General features: G+C 43.5%; 2 protein-coding genes across 5 annotated transcripts; both read left to right on the top strand.

Annotated features, from left to right (window-relative positions):
• Positions 1-1089: 1089 nt before the first annotated feature.
• Positions 1090-17021, top strand: rsph1 (radial spoke head component 1). Of its 3 annotated transcripts, XM_064943914.1 has the most exons (9): positions 1090-1225; positions 1379-1492; positions 1583-1688; positions 1816-1906; positions 15431-15566; positions 15750-15821; positions 16014-16121; positions 16656-16767; positions 16902-17021. In XM_064943914.1, exons 1-9 carry the CDS (start codon positions 1175-1177, stop codon positions 16964-16966), a joined length of 855 nt encoding a protein of 284 aa, XP_064799986.1. In that variant the 5' UTR covers positions 1090-1174; the 3' UTR covers positions 16967-17021. The 3 variants fall into 3 exon arrangements, with proteins under 3 accessions (XP_064799986.1, XP_064799987.1, XP_064799988.1); XM_064943915.1 differs by lacking the exon at positions 16014-16121; XM_064943916.1 differs by lacking the exon at positions 16902-17021 and having other exon boundaries at positions 16014-16035; positions 16656-16762.
• A 199-nt stretch (positions 17022-17220) lies between these two features.
• Positions 17221-22769, top strand: LOC135518924 (ribosomal RNA processing protein 1 homolog B-like). 2 transcript variants are annotated; one of them, XM_064943883.1, is made up of 15 exons: positions 17221-17433; positions 17787-17869; positions 18001-18058; positions 18231-18316; positions 18468-18529; positions 18669-18798; positions 19060-19124; positions 19225-19451; positions 19620-19851; positions 19970-19989; positions 20097-20240; positions 20347-21581; positions 21819-21992; positions 22110-22179; positions 22350-22769. In XM_064943883.1, the coding sequence occupies exons 1-15, from the start codon at positions 17304-17306 to the stop codon at positions 22538-22540; spliced, it is 2907 nt and encodes a 968-aa protein (XP_064799955.1). In that variant the 5' UTR covers positions 17221-17303; the 3' UTR covers positions 22541-22769. The 2 variants fall into 2 exon arrangements, with proteins under 2 accessions (XP_064799955.1, XP_064799954.1); XM_064943882.1 differs by having other exon boundaries at positions 22110-22180; positions 22342-22769.
• The last annotated feature ends 424 nt before the right edge of the window (positions 22770-23193 follow it).

Below are 23193 nucleotides of genomic sequence, written 5' to 3'. Positions count from 1 at the left end.
GTCGGTGGAAAGGCTTTTATGCGAAAATATTGATATAATAACCATTCTATCGAAGTAAACTTGGAGTCACGCGTTGACATGTGTGGTCCTCCAACTAGGACTTGTCGGAAAAGCATGCAGTTTTTAGGCTACAGATGAAAGTTATAATAGATTTCACAGGGTGGTGAAAATGGACGATGATGAGCTTGATGCTCCTTTCAAATAAATATCGAGAGTTTTATTCTGGTGACATGATAATCAATGCTTGGCTGCCGTTTGACAAATAAAAACAATCTCGCGCTTTTGTCAATTTTTTTGCTGTTGCTTTCTGTCCATAACAATTGTGCTTTCAAGACAACTGGGAATTCGGACAAATACGAGGTCAAATCACGACGTCAGTGATCTTCAGGTCGGAAAGTCGGAGCTCTAGTTCCCGAGTTGAATTCTTAGTTGGATGACCGTTTAAAACGATATTTCCCAGTTTTTAAGGAGTTTCCAGTTGTTTTAAACCCACTGAGGTCCGAAGTCGGAGATTTCCGAGTTGCCAGTTTCGAGTTCCTAGTTGTTTTGAACGCGGCATAACCAACAGCGCGCAACATAGCGCTTTTGGCTAGAGTACACGTGCCTGCTACAGAGTGGGCACACTCGCTATAGTATAACGCAGACATTGTGAGAAAACCATCAGTAGAGTTGAAAATGCGACGGAAACCCATTTGATTAAGTTATATTTTTTATTCAGTACACGGGAATTTAACATTAAAAGTTATTTTTATGGGTACTGCGTCATCAAGCAAAGTCAACTTGATAAAAAACACATATTCTGGAAAAAAATGCGCATGTAATCTTTCTCCAATTTCGATGGAAACCTAGGGTACTGGAACACTAAAATTCTGATAGTTGCTTTATTTGAACAGGAATTTCTGAGATATCCTTAACACCAAACGATAAGGCTGGACAGCTATTACATGGCACAGAATAAATTAGGACATAAATGTCAATAAAACGTACACCTAACAGTTTTGAAGATATTGACGCTTGTTTATCAATTTTTCGTAGGTTTTGTTACGTTTATCCATGGGGCTCGTGTCTGCGCTCCAGTCCGTCATTGTCATGGCAACGGTAAACAGAGGAAGAGGTGAGTTGAAGAGGCGAAACTTTATAGTTTACAGGAGCCAAGAGAAACGACTAGCAAAACATGTCGGATGTTGGATCAGAGGATTTTGATGATGATCAGGGTTACCTTGGAGTGAGTAAAAGTGTGCTGTAACTTGGTCAAAAAAACCTCAACAATCCGATTTTGAGCTAGCAATGTCAATTTAACGTTAGCTAGCTAACTTTAACAGCCAACGTTACTTGCGCCTACGCAAAATTGACAGAAAGATGTAATTCACTGACACAGGAATATGAAGGGGACCGAAATGAAGCTGGAGAGAGACATGGGGTCGGGAGAGCTGTCCTACCCAATGGAGACACTTACCAAGGAATGTATGAAAACGGGAAAAGGTCTGGCCAGGTAACTGTCAGCATAAATAATAGTATTAGTTGATTCCTAATATTTGTTGTTTCCTTTGACCATTTCCTTGACTATTTCCGTGTGTCCCAGGGAACATACCGATTTAAGAATGGGGCCAGGTACATTGGAGAATATTACCAGAACCTGAAGCACGGACAGGGTATCTTCTACTACCCAGATGGATCCAAATATGAAGGTCTGTCTGTCTGTCTGTCTGTCTGTCTGTCTGTCTGTCTGTCTGTCTGTCTGTCTGTCTGTCTGTCTGTCTGTCTGTCTGTCTGTCATATACGCCCCTACCCTCTCTCTCTTTCTCTTTCTCTCAGGCAGCTGGGTTGATGACCAGCGCCAGGGCCATGGCCTCTACACATACCCCAACCAAGACACATATGAAGGAGAGTGGTTACACCATCAAAGGTAGTTAGAGTTGGGCGCTATCCAGATTCTTATACCTTCATACCGTTTCTGTATTTAGGCAACAGGGTAGAGCTCTGCTACCCAACCCGAGCCCGACATTATACATCGGGTAGGACCTGTTTTTCATCAATAACTAGGATAGGACCTGTTTTTCATCAATAACTAGGCTAGGACCTGTTTTTCATCAATAACTAGGGTAGGACCTGTTTTTCATCAATAACTAGGGTAGGGCCTGTTTTTCATCAATAACTAGGCTAGGACCTGTTTTTCATCAATTACTAGGGTTGGACCTGTTTTTCATCAATAACTAGGATAAGACCTGTTTTTCATCAATAACTAGGGTAGGACCTGTTTTTCATCAATAACTAGGGTAGGGCCTGTTTTTCATCAATAGCTAGGCTAGGACCTGTTTTTCATCAATAACTAGGGTTGGACCTGTTTTTCATCAATAACTAGGATAAGACCTGTTTTTCATCAATAACTAGGGTAGGACCTGTTTTTCATCAATAACTAGGGTAGGGCCTGTTTTTCATCAATAACTAGGGTAGGGCCTGTTTTTCATCAATAACTAGGGTAGGGCCTGTTTTTCATCAATAACTATATTGAGACATATAGCAGACTTGTTGAAAAATATGTTGTTGATCTCCTTAAGAACAAACAGGAGAACAAATCTTTACAAAATTTACCTCAGGATGAAAAACAAGCTTTGCTTGATTTACAATCTGATACGTCAGTCCTTACAGGGCGGGTCGGTTGTACTCATGGATAGGACAGTTTATGTACATGAGTGTCATAGACAACTATTTGACAACACCTTTTACAATAAACACAGAAGTGACCCCACTGGCAAATCTCAGAACATGATCTTTACTGTCCTAAATGGGTATTTAAGTTCTGGTCAGATATCCAAAACAGAACATGACTTTTTGGCTATTCAACACTCTAAAATTGCCGCTCCCCTCCTTTTTATGCTTTGAACACCAGCAAATTACACTAGAATGTTAAAGGACACCAGCACAACCTCCAGGGCAGAACAGCTCCCCTCCTTTGTAAAGAACACCAGCATTGTAGCGGCCATTGATGCAGTAACGTATGATCTCAGAACAGCTCCCCTCCTCTATCGACTTTTTTGATTGACTTTGTTTTTATTAGACCATCGCAGAACAGCAGAACAGCTCCCCGTTGTAAAGGACACCAGCAGTATGATCTCAGAACATCCTTTGTAAAGGACACCAGCAGTATGATCTCAGAACAACTCCAGCTCCTTTGTAAAGACACCAGCAGTATGATCTCAGAACAGCTCCCCTCCTTTGTAAAGGACACCAGCAGTATGATCTCAGAACAGCTCCCCTCCTTTGTAAAGGACACCAGCAGTATGATCTCAGAACAGCTCCCCTCCTTTGTAAAGGACACCAGCAGTATGATCTCAGAACAGCTCCCCTCCTTTGTAAAGGACACCAGCAGTATGATCTCAGAACAGCTCCCTCCTTTGTAAAGAACACCAGCAGATCTCAGAACAGCCCTCCTTTGTAAAGAACACCAGCAGTATGATCTCAGAACAGCTCCCCTTTGTAAAGACACCAGCAGTATGATCTCAGAACAGCTCCCCTTTGTAAAGAACACCAGCAGTATGATCTCAGAACAGCTCCCCTCCTTTGTAAAGAACACCAGCAGTATGATCTCAGAACAGCTCCCCTCCTTTGTAAAGGACACCAGCAGTATGATCTCAGAACAGCTCCCCTCCTTTGTAAAGGACACCAGCAGTATGATCTCAGAACAGCTCCCCTCCTTTGTAAAGGACACCAGCAGTATGATCTCAGAACATGATGATCTCAGAACAGCTCCCTCTCAGAACAGCTCCCCGTTGTAAAGGACACCAGCAGTATGATCTCAGCTTGAACAGCTCCCCTCCTTTGTAAAGGACACCAGCAGTATGATCTCAGAACATCTAAAGGACACCAGCAGTATGATGAGCTCCCCTCCTTTGTAAAGGACACCAGCAGTATGATCTCAGAACAGCTCTAAAGGACACCAGCATGATCTCAGAACAGCTCCCCTCCTTTGTAAAGGACACCAGCAGTATGATTCAGAACAGTTTGTAAAGAACACCAGCAGTATGATTCAGAACAGTAAAGGACACCAGCAGTATGATCTCAGAACAGCTCCCCTCCTTTGTAAAGGACACCAGCAGTATGATCTCAGAACAGCTCCCCTCCTTTGTAAAGGACACCAGCAGTATGATCTCAGAACAGCTCCCCTCCTTTGTAAAGGACACCAGCAGTATGATCTCAGAACAGCTCCCCTCCTTTGTAAAGGACACCAGCAGTATGATCTTCCCCTTAAAGGACACCAGCAGTATGATCTCAGAACAGCTCCCCTCCTTTGTGACACCAGCAGTATGATCTCAGAACACTTTGTAAAGGACACCAGCAGTATGATCTCAGAACAGCTCCTCCTTTGTAAAGGACACCAGCATGATCTGAACAGCTCCCCTCCTTTTAAGGACACCAGCAATGGATCTCAGAACAGCTCCCCTCCTTTGTAAAGGAAAGTAGATCTCAGAACAGCTCCCCTCCTTTGTAAAGGACACACAATCTACTTCATGTTTCTAAATGATTTCTTTATTCAGACGAAGGGCACTACAGTATGATCTCAGGATCCCCCATGATTTCTTTATTCAGAAAGGGCACTACTATGATCTCCTAACTTTGCTAATGTGTATGTGGGTTACATGGAGACACAGTCTATTTTCAATCCTCTCAAAAATGCTTTCTTGCCTCACATCATTCTTTGGAAACGGTATATTGATGATATTTTTGTTCTATGGAGGGGTGATGTTAAACAGCGCCATTGGGTGTTCCACTTTATGTTTCTGAACATCTGAGATTTACTATGCAATCTGATACACGTCAAATCAGTTTTCTTGATCTTCTGATCTTGTGTGAAGATAATGTTCTATACACTGATCTTTACAGGAAACCTACTGATCGTATCAGTTTGTTGAGGGCCGATAGTTGTCACCCACTTCCCTTGAAAAACAGTCTGCCCTACAGCCAATTCTGTCGAATCAAAAGAATTTGTAAAAACAACCCGATTTTGACAGACATATGGCTTAGACTCAAATAATATTCTAGGAGACAGGGTGTAGCAATATTGATGTTACACAGGAAATGGAAACCAGTTGTTAATTATGTTATTAATGTGCTGGTTGACAACATGCCTAGTAAAGTTTGTCACTACAACACAAAGCATATTGAAACAGAGGGTACAACAATGGTCAGATTATTACTGCCATTGAGAAAATTCAAAACATAACATGACCTTTTTCCAAGGTCAGTCTCGCAAAAATAAGCATTCTTGCGTTCTAACTACCCGCTATTCAAAGTGCTCTGATCAAATTAAGGGAATCGTTCACAAACATTGGCACATTCTAAGATCCGATGATAGTCTCGGTAATGTGTTTTGGTGGCAGCGGTACTCAAAAGAACCTGGATCTCATCGACGTAAATGAAGAATTACATCCCAGGTGGCAGTTTGAAAAAGTGCCGCGTTTAAAGGCTAGTCATCGCGCCGAATGTCAACGTTAGCTAGCTATCGTGAGTGACTCTATGCTAAACTCTAGCTGGCTATTGGATACAAGCAGATTCGTGAGTAGCTAATGTTTCATTCTACAACTAAATCGCCATGGAAAATGCACTGAAATCTCCAGGAAAAATATACACCGCTCAAAAAAATAAAGGGAACACTTAAACAACACAATGTAACTCCAAGTCAATCCCACTTCTGTGAAATCAAACTGTCCACTTAGGAAGCAACACTGATTGACGATAAATTTCACATGCTGTTGTGCAAATGGAATAGACAACAGGTGGAAATTATAGGCAATTAGCAAGACACCCCCAATAAAGGAGTGGTTCTGCAGGTGGTGACCACAGACCACTTCTCAGTTCCTATGCTTCCTGGCTGATGTTTTGGTCACTTTTGAATGCTGGCGGTGCTTTCACTCTAGTGGTAGCATGAGACGGAGTCTACAACCCACACAAGTGGCTCAGGTAGTGCAGCTCATCCAGGATGGAACATCAATGCGAGCTGTGGCAAGAAGGTTTGCTCTTTCTGTCAACGTAGTGTCCAGAGCATGGAGGCGCTACCAGGAGACAGGCCAGTACATCAGGAGACGTGGAGGAGGCCGTAGGAGGGCAACAACCCAGCAGCAGGACCGCTACCTCCGCCTTTGTGCAAGGAGGAGCAGGGGGAGCACTGCCGGGGAGCACTGCCCAACACCTTGTTTCATTTGCCAGAGAACACCAAGATTGGCAAATTCGCCACTGGCGCCCGGTGCTCTTCACAGATGAAAGCAGGTTCACACTGAGCACATGTGACAGACGTGACAGTCTGGAGACGCCGTGGAGAACGTTCTGCTGCCTGCAACATCCTCCAGCATGACCGATTTGGCAGTGGGGCAGTTATGGTGTGGGGTGGCATTTCTTTGGGGGGCCGTACAGCCCTCCATGTGCTCGCCAGAGGTAGCCTGACTGCCATTAGGTACCGAGATGAGATCCTCAGACCCCTTGTGAGACCATATGCTGGTGCGGTTGGCCCTGGGTTCCTCCTAATACAAGACAATGCTAGACCTCATGTGGCTGGAGTGTGTCAGCAGTTCCTGCAAGAGGAAGGCATTGATGCTATGGACTGGCCCACCCGTTCCCCAGACCTGAATCCAATTGAGCACATCTGGGACATCATGTCTCGCTCCATCCACCAACGCCACGTTGCACCACAGACTGTCCAGGAGTTGGCGGATGCTTTAGCCCAGGTCTGGGAGGAGATCCCTCAGGAGACCATCCGCCACCTCATCAGGAGCATGCCCAGGCATTGTAGGGAGGTCATACAGGCACGTGGAGGCCACACACACTACTGAGCCTAATTTTGACTTGTTTTAAGGACATAACATCAAAGTTGGATCAGCCTGTATTGTGGTTTTCCACTTTAATTTTGAGTGTGACTCCAAATCCAGACCTCCATGGGTTGATAAATTTGATTTCCATTGATCATTTTTTTGTGTGATTTTGTTGTCACAACTATGTAAAGAAATAAGTATTTAATAAGAATCATTCATTCAGATCTAGTGTGTGTTATTTTAGTGTTCCCTTTATTTTTTCGAGCAGTGTATTTTTTACCCCTTTTTCTCCCCAATTGTGGTCTCCAATTAATAGTTACAGTCTTGTTCCATTGCTGCAACTCCTGTCCGGACTCAAGAGCTGTGCGTCCCCCGACACACAATCCAACCAAGCCGCACCGCTTCTTGACACATTGCCCACTTAACCTGGAAGCCAGTCGCACCAAAGTGTCAGAGCGGACAGGGACATCTCTGCTGGCCAAACCCTCCCCTAACCCAGACGATGCTGGACCAATTGTGCGCTGCCCCATGGGTCTCCCTTCATTTGAATTAGACTTTACTGACAACAAAAGGGGCTTTGTGTTGGAGCCTATGTCTTCCTCTTTAAGAAATAAGAGGTGAGCCTACATGTTTGACTGATGAAATGAGGCTATAGGCTGCTATATCCATAGATTATGTTGGTCAATTCCTCCACCCATGCACTCTTTAAATGTCAGCAAAGGGCTGTTAAGTTTAAAAATGAGAGGGTACGCCCTAAGCCTACCTTTTATTAAAGAAAAATGTTTTTAAAAAAGAGCACAAGTCTACCCTTTGTTAGCGTAAGATTTTGAAGGAAATTAAACAGGTCCAATTATATAAAGTAATTTATAACAGCGCTTTGGTCCGCAATGCTTTATGCTAGAAACAGGCTGTAAAATACCCAGGAAAGACGTGACTCCGATGCACATGGGGATATCAGTGTTTTGTTTCTTTGACATTCACAGGCTGACTTTGCTTGGGAAGTCATCTAATTTTGTCACTATCAAGTGGTTAAGCTATTCACTTTCTGTACAATAGAAGATGTTTAAACCCAGACAGCTTTGAGGGAAACACTTTGTGACCTTCTCTTTGGGTTAAGCCACGGAGCATGAGCAGCAGCAGTTAAAGCTCACATTTTTCTGTGTCAGTAGGCCTTCTGTGTCTGTGGTGGACAGGTACACCTAACTTTTGAAAGTACCATGCTCCGATTCCTAATTATCTCAGATTTAATTAATTGCAAACAGTGACAGCTTTGTTGCAAACAAGATACACTGATTTGGCATTAGATAAATAAATACCCAGGAAATTAGAGAAATATTATAAGATGAGCTGCTTAGCCTGTAGGCCTAATTTTGTTAATTTGTAAGGTATTAAAAATAAGATTTCTAATATGTAAAATTCACGTAGAATTGCATGACATTTTGCTTAGGAAATAATACATTTTGTCTGGAACCTGCAAATCCATGATAGATTATGCTCACTTTACTATAAAGGAAGATCTTTTAACCCCTACTCAGCTTGTCCAGGGTGGTTTATGTGCCCACAACCTTCTGGCTCCTGCAGCCCTGTGACTCTAAAAGCAGTCCAGCATTAATGCTCAGGATGAATCTCAGGCTCTGTTCTGTTTCTGTGTCACTCCAGGTAGGCCTATCTCAGGCTCTGTTCTGTCCAGGAAGTGAGGGTAAAAGTATATCTAAGGCTCTGTTCTGTCCAGGAAGTGAGGGTAAACGGATTCTAAGGCTCTGTTCTGTCCAGGAAAGTGAGGTTCTGTCCAAAGTGAGGGTAAACGGTATATCTCAGGCTCTGTTCTGTCCAGGAAGTGTAAAGGGTAAGGCTCTGTTCTGTCCAGGAAGTGAGGGTAAACAGTGATATCTCAGGCTCTGTTCTGTCCAGGAAGTGAGGGTAAACGGATATCTCAGGCTCTGTTCTGTCCAGGAAGTGAGGGTATAAGGCTCTGTTCTGTCCAGGAAGTGAAATATTAAACGGATATCTCAGGCTCTGTTCTGTCCAGGAAGTGGGGTAATTTTGTTATCTCAGGCTCTGTTCTGTCCAGGAAGTGATTAAAAATAAGGCTCTGTTCTGTCCAGGAAGTGGGTATATCTCAGGCTCTGTTCTGTCCAGGAAGTGAATTCATGACATCTAAGGCTCTTCTGTCCAGGAAGTGATAAACGGTATATCTCAGGCTCTGTTCTGTCCAGGAAGTGAGGGTAAATGATATATCTCAGGCTCTGTTCTTTTCCAGGCTCTGTTCTGTCCAGGAAGTGAGGGTAAACGGTATATCTCAGGCTCTGTTCTGTCCAGGAAGTGAGGGTAAACGGATCTCAGGCTCTGTTCTGTCCAGGAAAGGGGTATATCTCAGGCTCTGTTCTGTCCAGGATCTCAGGCTCTGTTCTGTCCAGGAAGTGAGGGTAAACGGTATATCTCAGGCTCTGTTCTGTCCAGGAAGTGAGGGGGTATATCTCAGGCTCTGTTCTGTCCAGGAAGTTAAACGGTATATCTCAGGCTCTGTTCTGTCCAGGAAGTGGTATATCTCAGGCTCTGTTCTGTCCAGGAAGTGAGGGTAAACGGTATATCTCAGGCTCTGTTCTGTCCAGGAAGTGAGGGTAAACGGTATATAGGCTCTGTTCTGTCCAGGAAGTGAGGGTAAAGGTATATCTCAGGCTCTGTTCTGTCCAGGAAGTGAGGGTAAATGGTATGACAGGCTCTGTTCTGTCCAGGAAGTGAGGGTAAACGGTATATATCTAAGGCTCTGTTCTGTCCAGGAAGTGAGGGTAAAGGCTCTGTTCTGTCCAGGAATATCGGTATATAAGGCTCTGTTCTGTCCAGGAAGTGAGGGTAAACGGTATATCTCAGGCTCTGTTCTGTCCAGGAAGTGAGGGTAAACTGGATATCTCAGGCTCTGTTCTGTCCAGGAAGTGAGGGTAAACGGTATATCTCAGGCTCTGTTCTGTCCAGGAAGTGAGGGTAAACTGGATATCTAAGGCTCTGTTCTGTCCAGGAAGTGAGGGTAAACGGATATCTCAGGCTCTGTTCTGTCCAGGAAGTGAGGGTAAACGGATATCTAAGGCTCTGTTCTGTCCAGGAAGTGAGGGTAAACTGGATATCTAAGGCTCTGTTCTGTCCAGGAAGTGAGGGTAATCTCAGGCTCGGTCCAGGAAGTGAGGAAGTATATCTCAGGCTCTGTTCTGTCCAGGAAGTGAGGGTAAACTGGATATCTCAGGCTCTGTTCTGTCCAGGAAGTGAGGGTAAACTGGTCCAGGAATATCTCTCAGGCTCTGTTCTGTCCAGGAAGTGAGGGTAAACTGGATATCTCAGGCTCTGTTCTGTCCAGGAAGTGAGGGAGGGTATAAGGCTCTGTTCTGTCCGGTATATCTCAGGCTCTGTTCTGTCCTGTATATCTGTCCAGGAAGTGAGGGAGGGTATATCTCAGGCTCTGTTCTGTCCAGGAAGTGAGGGTAAACGGTATATCTCAGGCTCTGTTCTGTCCAGGAAGTGAGGGTAAACGGTATATCTCAGGCTCTGTTCTGTCCAGGAAGTGTCCAGGAAGTGAGGGTAAACGGTATATCTCAGGCTCTGTTCTGTCCAGGAAGTGAGGGTAAACTGTTCTGTCCAGGAATATCTCAGGCTCTGTTCTGTCCAGGAAGTGAGGGTAAACTGTTCTGTCCAGGAACATCTCTCAGGCTCTGTTCTGTCCAGGAAGTGAGGGTAAACGGTATATCTCAGGCTCTGTTCTGTCCAGGAAGTGAGGGTAAACGGTATATCTCAGGCTCTGTTCTGTCCAGGAAGTGAGGGTAAACGGTATATCTCAGGCTCTGTTCTGTCCAGGAAGTGAGGGTAAACTGTATATCTACATCTCAGGCTCTGTTCTGTCCAGGAAGTGAGGGTAAATCTATCTCAGGCTCTGTTCTGTCCAGGAAGTGAGGGTAAACGGTATATCTCAGGCTCTGTTCTGTCCAGGAAGTGAGGGTAAATATCTCAGGCTCTGTTCTGTCCAGGAAGTGAGGGTGTATATCTCAGGCTCTGTTCTGTCCAGGAAGTGACATGTTCTCTGCCACCCAGGCTCTGTTCTTCAGTTTTAATTCCAGGAATTATTTTTAGTGTCCAGGGGAGGGTCACTTGTTTTGTATATCTCAGGCTCTTTTTCCAGGAAGTGAGGGCGATCAGGGGAGAGTATATTTTGTTCTGTCAAATATATTTTTCTGAAGGGAGGGCCATCCATTTTCATTTCAGAGAGCTTCGATTTTCTCCATGTAACCTTTTTTATTATGAATATAGTTCACTCCCTTACATCATCAAAGGTAGTTACTGCTGTGACAATAAAGTTAATTGTGTAAGAAATAGGGCAACTGTACATGAGAGTCAAACCTTTTCCGTTTTCCTGTAATAGGAATTTACAGGTGAACTAAAAGTTGAGCAGTTGTTGGTAAAGTCAATCTAAATCATCCCGGTTTAATTATAAGTTGCAACGGGGAGACACCATCCAGCACAGAAGCAGAGGAAATATCGAACTGGCCTCTTGGTGACTGGCCTGTTACAGTATATTACAGGAACATGGAAAAGGTTTGACTCTGTCAAGTTCATATCCCCAAGCTGACAAGGTACAAATCTGTTGTTCTGCCCCTGAACATGCAGTTAACCCACTGTTCCTAGGCCGTCATTGAAAATAAGAATTTGTTCTTAACTGACTTGCCTAGTTAAATAAAGGTGAAATAAATATACTAATCAAATATACTGTATTTGCCAAATGCTTCATAAACAACAGTGACATGCTTACTTACAGGTAATTTTCCAACAATGCAGAGTCAAATAAATTGAAATAGTTACAAAAGGAATAAATACTTAGTAAATAACAACATGGCTATATAGAGGGAGTACCAGTACAGAGGTCATTTAGGTAGCTATATACATAGAGGTAGGGATAACATGCCTAAGCAACAGGATAGATAATAGGGAGTAGCAGCAGCGTGAGCGTGTGAGTGGTGTCAGTATGCATGTGTGTGTGTTGGGGTGTAAGTATGTGTGTGGTGGTGGTGGTGGGGGGGGTAGAGTCCAGTGTGTGCGCATAGTCAGTGCAGATGTTATTTTATTTTACTAGGCATTCTGTGTGATTAGTTGGGTATTTAGTAAATAAATAATTTAACCCAATTTTGTATTGCTGATTCAACTTGTCAGCCAGGGTTCGTGAAGATAACCAAGAATTCACAACTTTCAGATGAGATTGAATTAAGGTGACGATTAATATTGACTGCTATTGATGTAAAATATTACTAGGTCTTTAAGAGTTTATTCGGAAGATAACAGCTCTATAAATACTATTTTGTGGTGCCCCAACGCCTCTAGTTAATTACACTGACATGATTAGCTCAATCAGGTAATATTAATTACGGAGAAAGGATTTTATAGAATAGCATGTCATATCACTTAATCTGGCATAGCCAAAGACACGACATATTGGTGCCCCCTGTGAGGAATCTAAAATAGAATGCCGCTTTAATTTTGATTCCGCCTGTATAAAATTGAAAATCAGATTACATAATATACCAAGTTTATTATACACATTATGGGTGTTAAAGGCAAGCATTATTAGGTGTGTGTGTGTGTGCTGAGGATTCCCTGCCTCCGTGTTGTTCTCTGAACGTAGTCAGTAGGTACCGTAAGTGCATACATTTTTATTTATTTTTCCTTTATTTTACTAGGCAAGTCAGTTAAGAACAAATTCTTATTTTCAATGACGGCCTAGGAACAGTGGGTTAACTGCCTGTTCAAGGGCAGAATGACAGATTTGTACCTTGTCAGCTCAGGGATTCAAACTTGCAACCTTTCGGTTACTAGTCCAACGCTCTAACCACTAGGCTAGGTAGTACGCTTAGCCATTTGATTAACTAATTAGCAGTCTTAACACCCCTGAGGGGCCCCCGTGTTGATGGTCAGCATGGTGGATGGGTTGTCAACTTGGCGTTCTTGGGTATGGGGTCTATGGTAGTCTGCCTTGAAACAAGTTGGTATTACAGACCGGGTCAGGGATAGGTTGAAAATGTCAGTGAAGGCACTTGCCAGCTGGTCAACTCATGCTCAGAGTACGTGTCCTGTTATTCCATTTGGCTCCGTGGCCTTGCTAATTTGAACCTGTTTAAAGGTGTTACTCACTTTGGCTACGGAGAGCAAGATCACACAGTCGCCCGGAACAACTGATGCTCTCATGCATGGTTCAGGTTTGCTTCACTCGAAGCGAGCATAGAAGGCATTCAGTTCGTCTGGTAGGCTCGCGTCCCTGGGCAATTCGAGGCTGGGTTTCCCTTTGTAATCCATGATCATTTGCATGCCCTGCCACATCCGTTGTGCGTCAGTTTGGCTTGTTAGACGGCTCATTGGAGGTCGTAGTGTTATTTCTTATAAGCGTCCGGATTAGTGTCCCTGCTCCTTGAAAGCGGCAGCTGTGGCCTTTAACTTCTCACAGTGCTGTTGTTGCCTCTAATCCATGGCTTCTGGTTGGGGTACTTACGGTCACTGTAGGGACGTCGTCGTCGATGCACTCTTTAATGAAGCTGGCGACTGAAGCAGTTAACTCCTCAATGTTATTGGATGAATCCTGGAACATATTCCAGTCTGTGCTAGGGAAACAGTCTTGTAGATTAGCATACTTTTAATTTGACCACTTCTGCATTGAGCACGTCACTGTTACTTCATGTTCTGAGTTTTTGCTTGTAAGCAGGAAGCCGAAGGAGAGAGTTATGGTCCGAGGGTCCTCGTCCCTCCAGTCAGGTGTCAATCTCTATCAACAGATATGAGTTTAATCCGTAACATAACGTGTAGTGACTACAACCAGTGTTACAAACAACACTGAAAATCATGTGTATTACATAAAGGGGAAATATATAGATGTGCAAAACATTATGTTAATCATTCTTAAATTAATATTGAAGCATGCATTTACAAAACGCATTTGTGTTTTTTTTCATAAGTAATGAATGCTTATGTGTACCTTTATGTGTGTGTAATATTTTGTATTCGTAGATTTTAAATGTGTGTTAAAATGGGTTTATATATCCATTGTTCAGCTTGAATGGAACGTTTGAATTCTGTATCTTTATGAACATACAAAATCGAAACCATCATAAATCTAGCCTCATGCTGTAGTGTTTGGTTGGAGTTAGGCCTCTGGATTACTTTTGAACAGAGTCCAGATCTCGTATTACTGTACTGATTTTAAAAAATGTTTAAATATATATATATTTTTTTAAATGTTGATGTCACAAATGTATCATTTGTACAGTTCTTTATTAAAAACAGTATGTGTGACGTTTGACTGTCTAAAGTAGTGCCCCCTTTTTATGCCAGTGAAGTTCATGTTGGATAAAAAATATCACGACAGGCCTGATGGAAAACAGAAAATGTATCGGTAAACTTTCCAAATGTCGAAAAAACAAACTACGCTGGAGAAGGTGGGATGTTTTTGTGTCTGTAAAATTAATTGTGCGAGAAATGTCGGTGGAAACGCTTTTATGCCAAAATATTGATATAATAACCATTATATCGAAGTAAACTTGGGAGTCACGTGAGGACATGTTGTGTGGTCCTCCCAGTATGACTCATCGGGAAAGCATGCCGTTTATTAGGTTCCAGAACTTCACAGGGTGGTGAACGAGCACGGCGATGAGCTTGATGCTTCTTTACAATAAATATCGATGGTCTTATTCCGATGACATGATGATCGATGCTTGACTGCTGTTTGACAAATAAAAATATTCTCGCTCTTATCCATAATAATCTCATCATGTAGACTAGCCAACCTGCGCACAGTACCTGCGAGCTGTAGTTCGCATGTGTCAATACTAGTGGGCACGTTCGCTATTTAACGCAATATGCTTTGTGACAAAACCATCAGTAGGATTGAACATGGGATGGAAGCACACTTCATTTGTATTTGAACTGCAAAATACATTTTTTCACGCACATTATTTTATCCGCAACAAGTCAATTTAATGAAAACACATCTCTGGTGTTAAAATGTTCACATTGTTTTTATGCAGATTTTTTTAATTTTCGCATTAAAATGCGTCGCCAATTGGATGGAAACCTAGCTACTGAGGCAAATATAGCTCATTTTGCAACAACAACGTGATTGCTTGTCTCTGAAATGATACCGTCAAGTGATAGACATGTATTTGTTTTACATCTATCATTGAACAACCCCATTCCATGATTAGGTGGTGAAAAAACACATCTCTTTCATAAGTTCTTTATGTAACGGATGTGAAACGGCCAGCTCGTTAGCGGTGGTGCGCGCTAAATAGCGTTTCAATCGGTGACATCACTTGCTCTGAGACCTTGAAGTAGTGGTTCCCCTTGCTCTGCAGGGGCAGCGGTGGAGCAATGAGTAACGATGCTTCGTGGGTGACTGTTGCTGATGTGTGCAGAGGGTCCCTGCTTCACGCCTGAGTAGGGGCGAGGGGACGGTCCAAAGTTATACTGTTACATTAAACAAAAAAAAGCTAATTTACCAGCATTTCTGATAATGGTTATACATATGGAATGTAACATATTCATATTAAATATTCCTATTACAGTCCCCTACCTGATCTTACCACTCTTTGTCTTTATAATACCAGAAATGGACAAGGTATATACCACTACAACGACACAGGTTCCAGGTACATGGGCACGTGGGTGATGGGCAAGATGGAGTCAGCAGGAGAATTCATCCACCTGAACCACAGATACCAGGGCAACTTCCTCAACAACAATGTAAGTCACCCCAGAAGGAATCTGACATGATGAAAGGAAAAACACTGACTTAAATGAAAACAACCACAAACACAGCATGATCGAATCAAATATGACACGTTTAGTTACAAGTTTATCAGCATACAACAAGGTCGTTGTGTACTAGCATATATAAACGGTCACTATTAGCCATTTGTGTTTCAGCCGTCAGGCCCAGGGAAGTATGTGTTTGAAATTGGCTGTGAGCAGCATGGAGAATACCTACAGGTGGATCAGGTATGACCACTACCACATATTTGCATATGCAGAAATTGCAAAAATAACCTGTAAATATGATAAAATAACCTGTACAAGAGCAGAATGTCTCTCTAGCTAGCAAATGTTTGTTGTTTGATGCATCTGGAAGAGATCATGACAAAAGACACTTATTAACAGAGAGCTGCTTCTCTCTCTTGACTAAAACTCCAGCCTGCATCAGATGAGGAGAATGGTAAACATGGGAAAGCCCAGAAGTCCAGGTCTCCCTACCCTGGCCATGGGGAGGGCTATTTCTCCATAGGGGCTTCAGGAGAGGAGGTGCCACAGCAACTACTAGAGTGCTGCTGTGCTGTGCCTTTGTTGTAGAATAGTAGTTCCACTTCCTGTGTCCATTTGCATGACACCCTTTAGTGGTTGATTGATGCAAAGATAAAGCTTTTTTTCCCCCTCAACAATTCTCAAAATGCTATTGGGCTTAGTCTGTTAAAGTGCATACACCTCGATATTCGCATGATTATCATCCTTCATGCTATTGTAACAGTAGTCATGGATCCACTGTTCGTCTTCTCGTCTCTCTGTGTGTTTTTGGCTGAGTTGTGCACTGGAGTTTTAGATGTTTTGAGGCTTGCCGTGCTTTAGAATGAGCTGTTTTTGAACAATTTAACCATCTAATAGGAAGCACTACACAGATCTAACACAATGACAGCGAAACACTTACAGCACGGTATTGCAAATAAAACATCCCAACTGTGTCCGTAGAAGAGGAAATGAAAATAGATGCATAAAAGGTGCTTTAGGCAGAAATGGCCGTCCTTTTCTTGACCTCTGTTACTGCTTCTCCATGGACAAAAGGACAGAGGGGATGCCGAGGAGGATGAGATAGTATCCACCATGGTCCTGAAGTGGAAGCCCAAGGCCGTCACGGGCCTGTCCCTCTGGACCCCAGCCAAAGATCCATCCTCGGGTTAGCAGGACCCTTTACGTATCCCGTAGTAGTGTGTATCACGTGTGACTGTGAAGAGAGTACCTTGTCTGAGGAATAATTAATTATTTTTTATTTTTTACATGTATCAATTAAAATGTTTTTTCTATCAACAGACGGAGAAGGACTGGCCTCCGCAGGCGAGAAAGGGGGATTCAAACCTCCCACTCCAGAGACCTGAGACCTTGCCAGATTCGCACACAAACATTTCAATAATAAAGACATCTCTCTCATAATTACTGGTCTGATTAATAAGAGTCACTGAGGAATTATTTGAGGATGAAAAAGTTTGATGTGATTATAAAAAATCTCCAATTGACTGTGTGGTTTAGCCAGGGTAGAACATATGGGTAAAAGTTTAATGAATATTGCCACCCTGTGGGGAAATCCAGAATAACGACCACTCAGTTTGGGCGTTACGTCATCATCATGCGACGAGCGGAAACGCATGCGGAAAGCGCAGAGAGGAATGTGTCTCTGCTAGGCAAAACGTGTTTCTACGTTAATTTGTTGGAAACATGGCGCCGGTACAACAAGAACCAGAGATCCAGTTCGCTCAAAGATTGGCTTCTAATGAGAGGCCCATGCGAACAAAAGCCATCAAGAAGCTAAGAAAATATATTCGTGTTAGGTCACAGAAAATCCAAGGTAAGGCTAACGAGGTTACCAGGAAAATGGACCACGCGCTTGGCTTCCACACACGCAGCTTGTCTGCCTCATCTCTTCGTGATCATAGCCTAGCTACCTTTGATTCGTTTGTGCACGTTAAACCAATTTGATTTATATAGTTTTAACAATACAGTAGTGGACTCGTTAGAGCACGAAAAAATTATATAAAAGTGCTTAGAATGTAACACATCAAAGAAAATTATCATGTTTGGTCGGGAATACAAATTGTATGCGCCCAGTGACGATGCGAGCAACAATGTGGCCATCTCCTTTCATAGTTGTGATTTTTTTGTTGTATCTAGTTGTTTGACCAGCACTTGCCTTCTCTCCAGGTGGGTTTGAAGGTGACGAGTTACTCAAACTATGGAAAGGCCTCTTTTATTGCTTGTGGATGCAGGACAAGCCACTTCTTCAGGTAAGTCGTAGCCGCTGTGACCCAACTTATTTGCGTTGATGCTATTTTTTTTATTTTTTAAGTTTAAACTAGAAGAGTTATACACAAAATACTCGGACTACAAATTGCTTGATTATGATTTTTGCCAACAGGAGGAGCTGTCGAATCAGATCTCTGGCCTGATACACAGCTTCCAGAACATCCAGAGCCGTAAGGCCTCATTTTTATTACGTACTACTATGTATCCAATATTGTCTTTAAAAAGTTACCCACGGGTCTGGGGACAAATGTTTTGACAGACCCTATACAGAACGTGTACTTAAATTTCGATATCTGTTCTTGTTTTACATGGATTTTTTTTTTTAAATCCTTTTTTTTGTAGAGTTTATGTTTCTGGAGACCTTCCTGCAGACGGTCAAAAGAGAATGGACCGGCATTGACAGGCTTCGCATGGATAAGTTCTTCCAGGTCAGCATATTCATCCATCAAAATGTTATCAGCATTTCCTTACGCAATAAATCATTGTGTATCATTTTGGAGGATAAACGGAAAATATTTTGTACATGAAAAAAATTAAGAAATTACACATCCTTTTTTTTGTCATTCTCTCAATGGACAGCTGGTTCGTTTCGTGTTCAGGAACACTTTTGAGATGATGAAGAGGAAAGAATGGGAGACCAGGTGGGTGACGCTTTGACCCTTGACCCCCTTTTTTTTTTTTACTTGAAAACACTTGACAAATGTTAATTTCGGGGGTGTACTGTCCCTTTAAGTCTTTGCTTCCTGTGACGTTAGAATGAGTTGTTCTGTCTTTCTACAGTGTGGTGACCAGGTTTCTGGAGCTCCTGACTGCCCAGGTCCTCCACAGCTCCAGCGGAGCTCCCTGTGGATTACAGTTCCACATACTGGACATCTATATGACCGAACTGGCTGCAGTCGGCTCAGCTGAGGTATCAACTGGTTATTTTAGTGACCCAAGAGATGCGCTAGGTTCACTTTGTTGTTTACGGTTAGTTAGAATTGGGAGGTAATAAATCAACCAATAAATCCACCTTTAAGGATAGGGAAGTAATGAGACTTAAGTTTGATAAAGATCTGTCATTTTGAATGGGTGTTAGGTGGTCCTATTGGGTGAGTGATCTGGTCGTATGCTGATTTGTTCCATTTCCACCACAGTTGAATGACTGGTTGTGGTTTGCTTGTGATTACAGCTCACAGCGGCTCAGAACATGACATTCATTGACCCTTTCTGCAAAACAGCATCTAAAACAAAAGAGTAAGTTTTACACGGACATTTTTTGGGGAGGGGTCAAGATAATCACCTCTACCTTTTAATATTGAGTTTCAATCCTTCCTGCACATTCCCTCCGTCTCAGTCGGATCTTGCTCAGGGCTATCTGCAGCAGCATTTTCAGCGCCATCGTGGACCAGGCTCCCTTCGCCATCGAAGACCTGTTGAAGGAAGTGAAGGCTACAGGTGGAGGGGCTGAGGAGTCTGACTCGGGACAGGCTTCTGAAGAGGAGGAGGTAGAGAAGGATCCCCCCAAGGGCAAAAAAACTGCAAAGGAAGCTCTCAAGAAAACCATTGGAGGGCAGACCAACGGTATGCATTGAAATCCTAAGAGCCATGATTTATGGATCAGCTTTAGCTTGAATACCACAAGTATTGTTGCATTATATGGAAGTATCTTATTAATGACACAAAGCCTGTATTTGCAAATGTCCAGATATAATCCATAAGTCTTGTTCTCATCTTCATTTGTGGTTTTAGGTACTGTATCAACTGAGGAAGATGATGATGATGAAGATGGTCTGGGCGATGAAGATGATGACGAAATGCTTCATATGGAGAGTGACTCTGAGTCTGAGATGCCAGATGACGCGGGGATCGGACCTGTTCTCCAGTTTGACTACCTTAGCCTGGCAGACAGGCTGTTCGGGCTAGCCAGACGCAGCAACACCCCTAGCCACAACAGACAGAGACTGTACAAAGTCGTCAAGACGTAAGTAAACACACATATACTCGTAAATTAGAAATCCTTGATATGGACACTGATGAAGAGGAGTTGGTTCAGTTTGTGTATTGACTGACACCTCTTCTCTCCCTCTGTTCTCCTGCAGTCTCCGGGATCTCAGTGAAGGTAGGACTCCCGATGGTCATAACTGTCATCAGCGTGTCCCCGTGATAGATGTGCAAGAAAAGCTGACGTCTCTCTCTCTCCCTTTGTCTCCTCTCTTTCTCTCTCAGGAGTCTTTCCACAGGATGAGTACCCAGAGGAGGTGTCGACAGATGAGGATGATGATGAAATGTTTGGCAGCAGAAAGAGGATGAAACGGGGACGAGGCTTCGGGGAGGAAGAGGAAGAGAGCTCACCAGCCAAGAAATGGAAAGGTACCTAAACCCCCTCTATTTAAACGATCGCCTTTGATCTTCAGCTTATTCTTTTACTTCATCATTTATTTGTTTGTTCTTACATCATTGATATCTTGTACTTAAGGCAAGAAAAAAGACTCCAAAGCAAGAACGTCTGACCAGACTGCCGCAACAGATGACAGTAAACCAGCAGAGACTCCCGGAGACTCCAATAACAAGAAGAAGAAGAAGAGGAGGAGGAAGAAGAAGAAGACTGGAGAGGTGAAGACTGAAGAGCAGAACGGGGTGGTTGAGAAGGACACGACTCCTGCTTCTGCACCGCAGACGACAGACTCTAAAGAAGCAGAGACTGAGCCCTCTCTCCCAGCCAAGGAGACAGGGGTCCAATCAGGAACCAAGGAGAAGGCCATGGAGACAGCGGTCCAATCAGGAACTCCACAGGATGTAGTGGTAGGTAGCCTGTCATCTGTCACAGTCATGGAGGTAGACCAGAAGAAACAATCAGAGACTCCGGTACCAGATGCCACATCTTCCAAGAAGAAAAATATCAAGAAGTCCAAAACGCCTGCACCGAAGCAGAAGGAAGAGGTAGCAGAACCAGCAAAGTCTGCCCCTGAGACTGCTACTACCACCCCAAGCAGGAGGAACAATACCAAGCAGGAGCCTGAGGAGCAGACAACCGTAGAGGAAGTTGAAATGACATTAGAAACAGTAGACGAGGCCACCCCATCGAAGAAGAAGAAGAGGAGGAGGAGGAGGAACAAGGTTAAACAGACCGCCGAGACAGACACAACACAGGTGGACCTTGAACCAGACTCTACCCCAGCCGAGGAGCCTCCAGTTGACCTCCGCATCGCCGCCACTCCCCTGAAAAAGAAGAAACTAAAGGTGGCAAAGGCTGGAGAGGAGAGCGCCGGGGGTGAAAGGCGGCCAGAAACTGAAGCAGACGTCCTTGTTGTAGGCACCAAGGTGGAGCCAGCATGTGTCGCTACATCAGCCCCGCTCAAGAAGAAGAAGAAGAAGAAGAATGCCAAGGCTGAAGAACAGAGTGTGGAGGCCGAAAGTGAAACCCCGCCGAAAGCAGACGCAAACCTCACACTGATGGACGCTGAGATACAGACGCTGGAGGCCGCCACACCTACCCTACTCAAGAAGAAGAAGAAGAAAAGCTCTGGACTGGTAGCGCAGGAGCCAGAGACCACGACAGTGGAGGAGAGCGTGTCAGAGGAGCAGCCTACAGATGCTGACCTGGACACGCCCCTGAAGAAAGGGAAGAAGAAGAGGAAGGTCCCGGTAGTGATAGAGTTCGAGGCTGAGGTCAACGGGATGGCTGGAGGCAAGAAAGCCAAACTGAGCAACGTGAGTTTTAAGTTACCATTAACTTCACTTCCTAGGCCCAGGTTGAGTCAGCCTGACGCATTTGATAGCTGTCCCCATCCATCAAATATGCAAATAGTTAGAAAGTAAGTAGCTACACTAAATACGTACCATTTTAGTTAGAAGAGCGCTAGTTAGCTGTGTTTGCTAGCAGCCATTTAACATGTTTCCAGTTAATTAATGAGCTTGTTTTACCTTTTTGTTTCCTCGTCTCTTCAGGACGGCAAAGAGCTGTCCACGCCGGTGAGCGCCAAGAAAACAAAAAAAATGACGCCCAAGAAGGCAGGGGCGGAGTCTGACTTCATCACGTTCCAGAACCATGCCACCATCCCTACTCCCCTTTTCTTCAAGACCACCAAGGGAAGCCCCAGCACACCGCTATCCAGCAAGAAGGTACTGGTTCAAAACCTACAGTATTATTTCAGCAAGTTACTCCCTCACCATCTGTCCTTAACTTCCGTTCACAAATGTGAATTCCTCATGATATTTTATCTTCTTTTTTTTTCACAGAAGAAGTGTCAGACTCCAAAGTCCGAATCCAAGAAGGTTACCTTCGGACTCAATAAAAACAAAACTGCAGGTATTCGGGGGCAGGATAGCACCTTATTTGGACTCTATAATTACTTTATAATGACCTATATATCTTCTTTTATCAGTGATAATCTACTTTCCAGGTCCTCATTTCTTTGTCGTTCCATAGTTTTGATGAGACTTTCCTATTTGTTTTTTTTGCCCATTCATGATCCCCAGAGTTCAGGAAGACTGACCGCAGCCTGCTGGTGAGTCCAGAGGGGTCGTCCCGAGTGCCGTTTGACCCCCAGCAGAAGCCCCTGTTTGGGGTCCTGAAGTCCCCAGAGGCCTCTCTTACCAAAAGCACTAAGAAGACCAAGAGCACCCTGAAAACCACCCCCAAACGCCCCACCGCGGCTGACTTCTTCTAGTCTTTCTGTGAGGAGACTGGTGAGACAGATGACCGTCCCATCCCCACTGTTTGTCTGCCAGGAATATATAATTATAAACTGAATATCCACAGATTCCCCCGTTGGGAAGAGAGTGATCTTGATATACAAATGTTTTTTTTTTTTTTTGTCATTTCCAATTTTCCCGTGTTTTGCTGTTCTGTGGGTGAGCAAGTGTTCAAATAAAGACTCACTTCCTCATTTTAGTGAACCTGTCGAACTGTGGGTGTTTCTTCTTCAGCCAGTCTTTTCGTTTTGAGCCAGACTGCATTTTTTTGTGTTAAAACAGCACTACGTTCTTGCTTTGCTGAAGAATATAGGATTCGGTTGTTGGCGTGGGGGATCACATTTATTATATTTCAGAAGGAAAGACATTGAGTCATACATATCCCAATCAACATTTGTATTGTATTTCTTTTCTTTTTTTCCCAAGGGAAGGGTTTAGAAACAAATTTAAACACGCACACACTTCATCAGCACAGTCATACACATTTACATTTACATTTAAGTCATTTAGCAGACGCTCTTATTCTACATTTTGTTGGTACCGCATAATTTTTTAAATTTTACCTTTATTTAACCTGGCAAGTCAGACGGCCTGGGAACAGTGGGTTAACTGCCTGTTCAAGGGCAGA

Source organism: Oncorhynchus masou, chromosome 29 (assembly GCF_036934945.1).
Source record: "Oncorhynchus masou masou isolate Uvic2021 chromosome 29, UVic_Omas_1.1, whole genome shotgun sequence".
Lineage (NCBI taxonomy): Eukaryota > Metazoa > Chordata > Actinopteri > Salmoniformes > Salmonidae > Oncorhynchus > Oncorhynchus masou.
The sequence above is the reverse complement of the archived record's forward strand: the minus strand, read 5'-3'. Positions and strand labels throughout refer to the sequence as shown.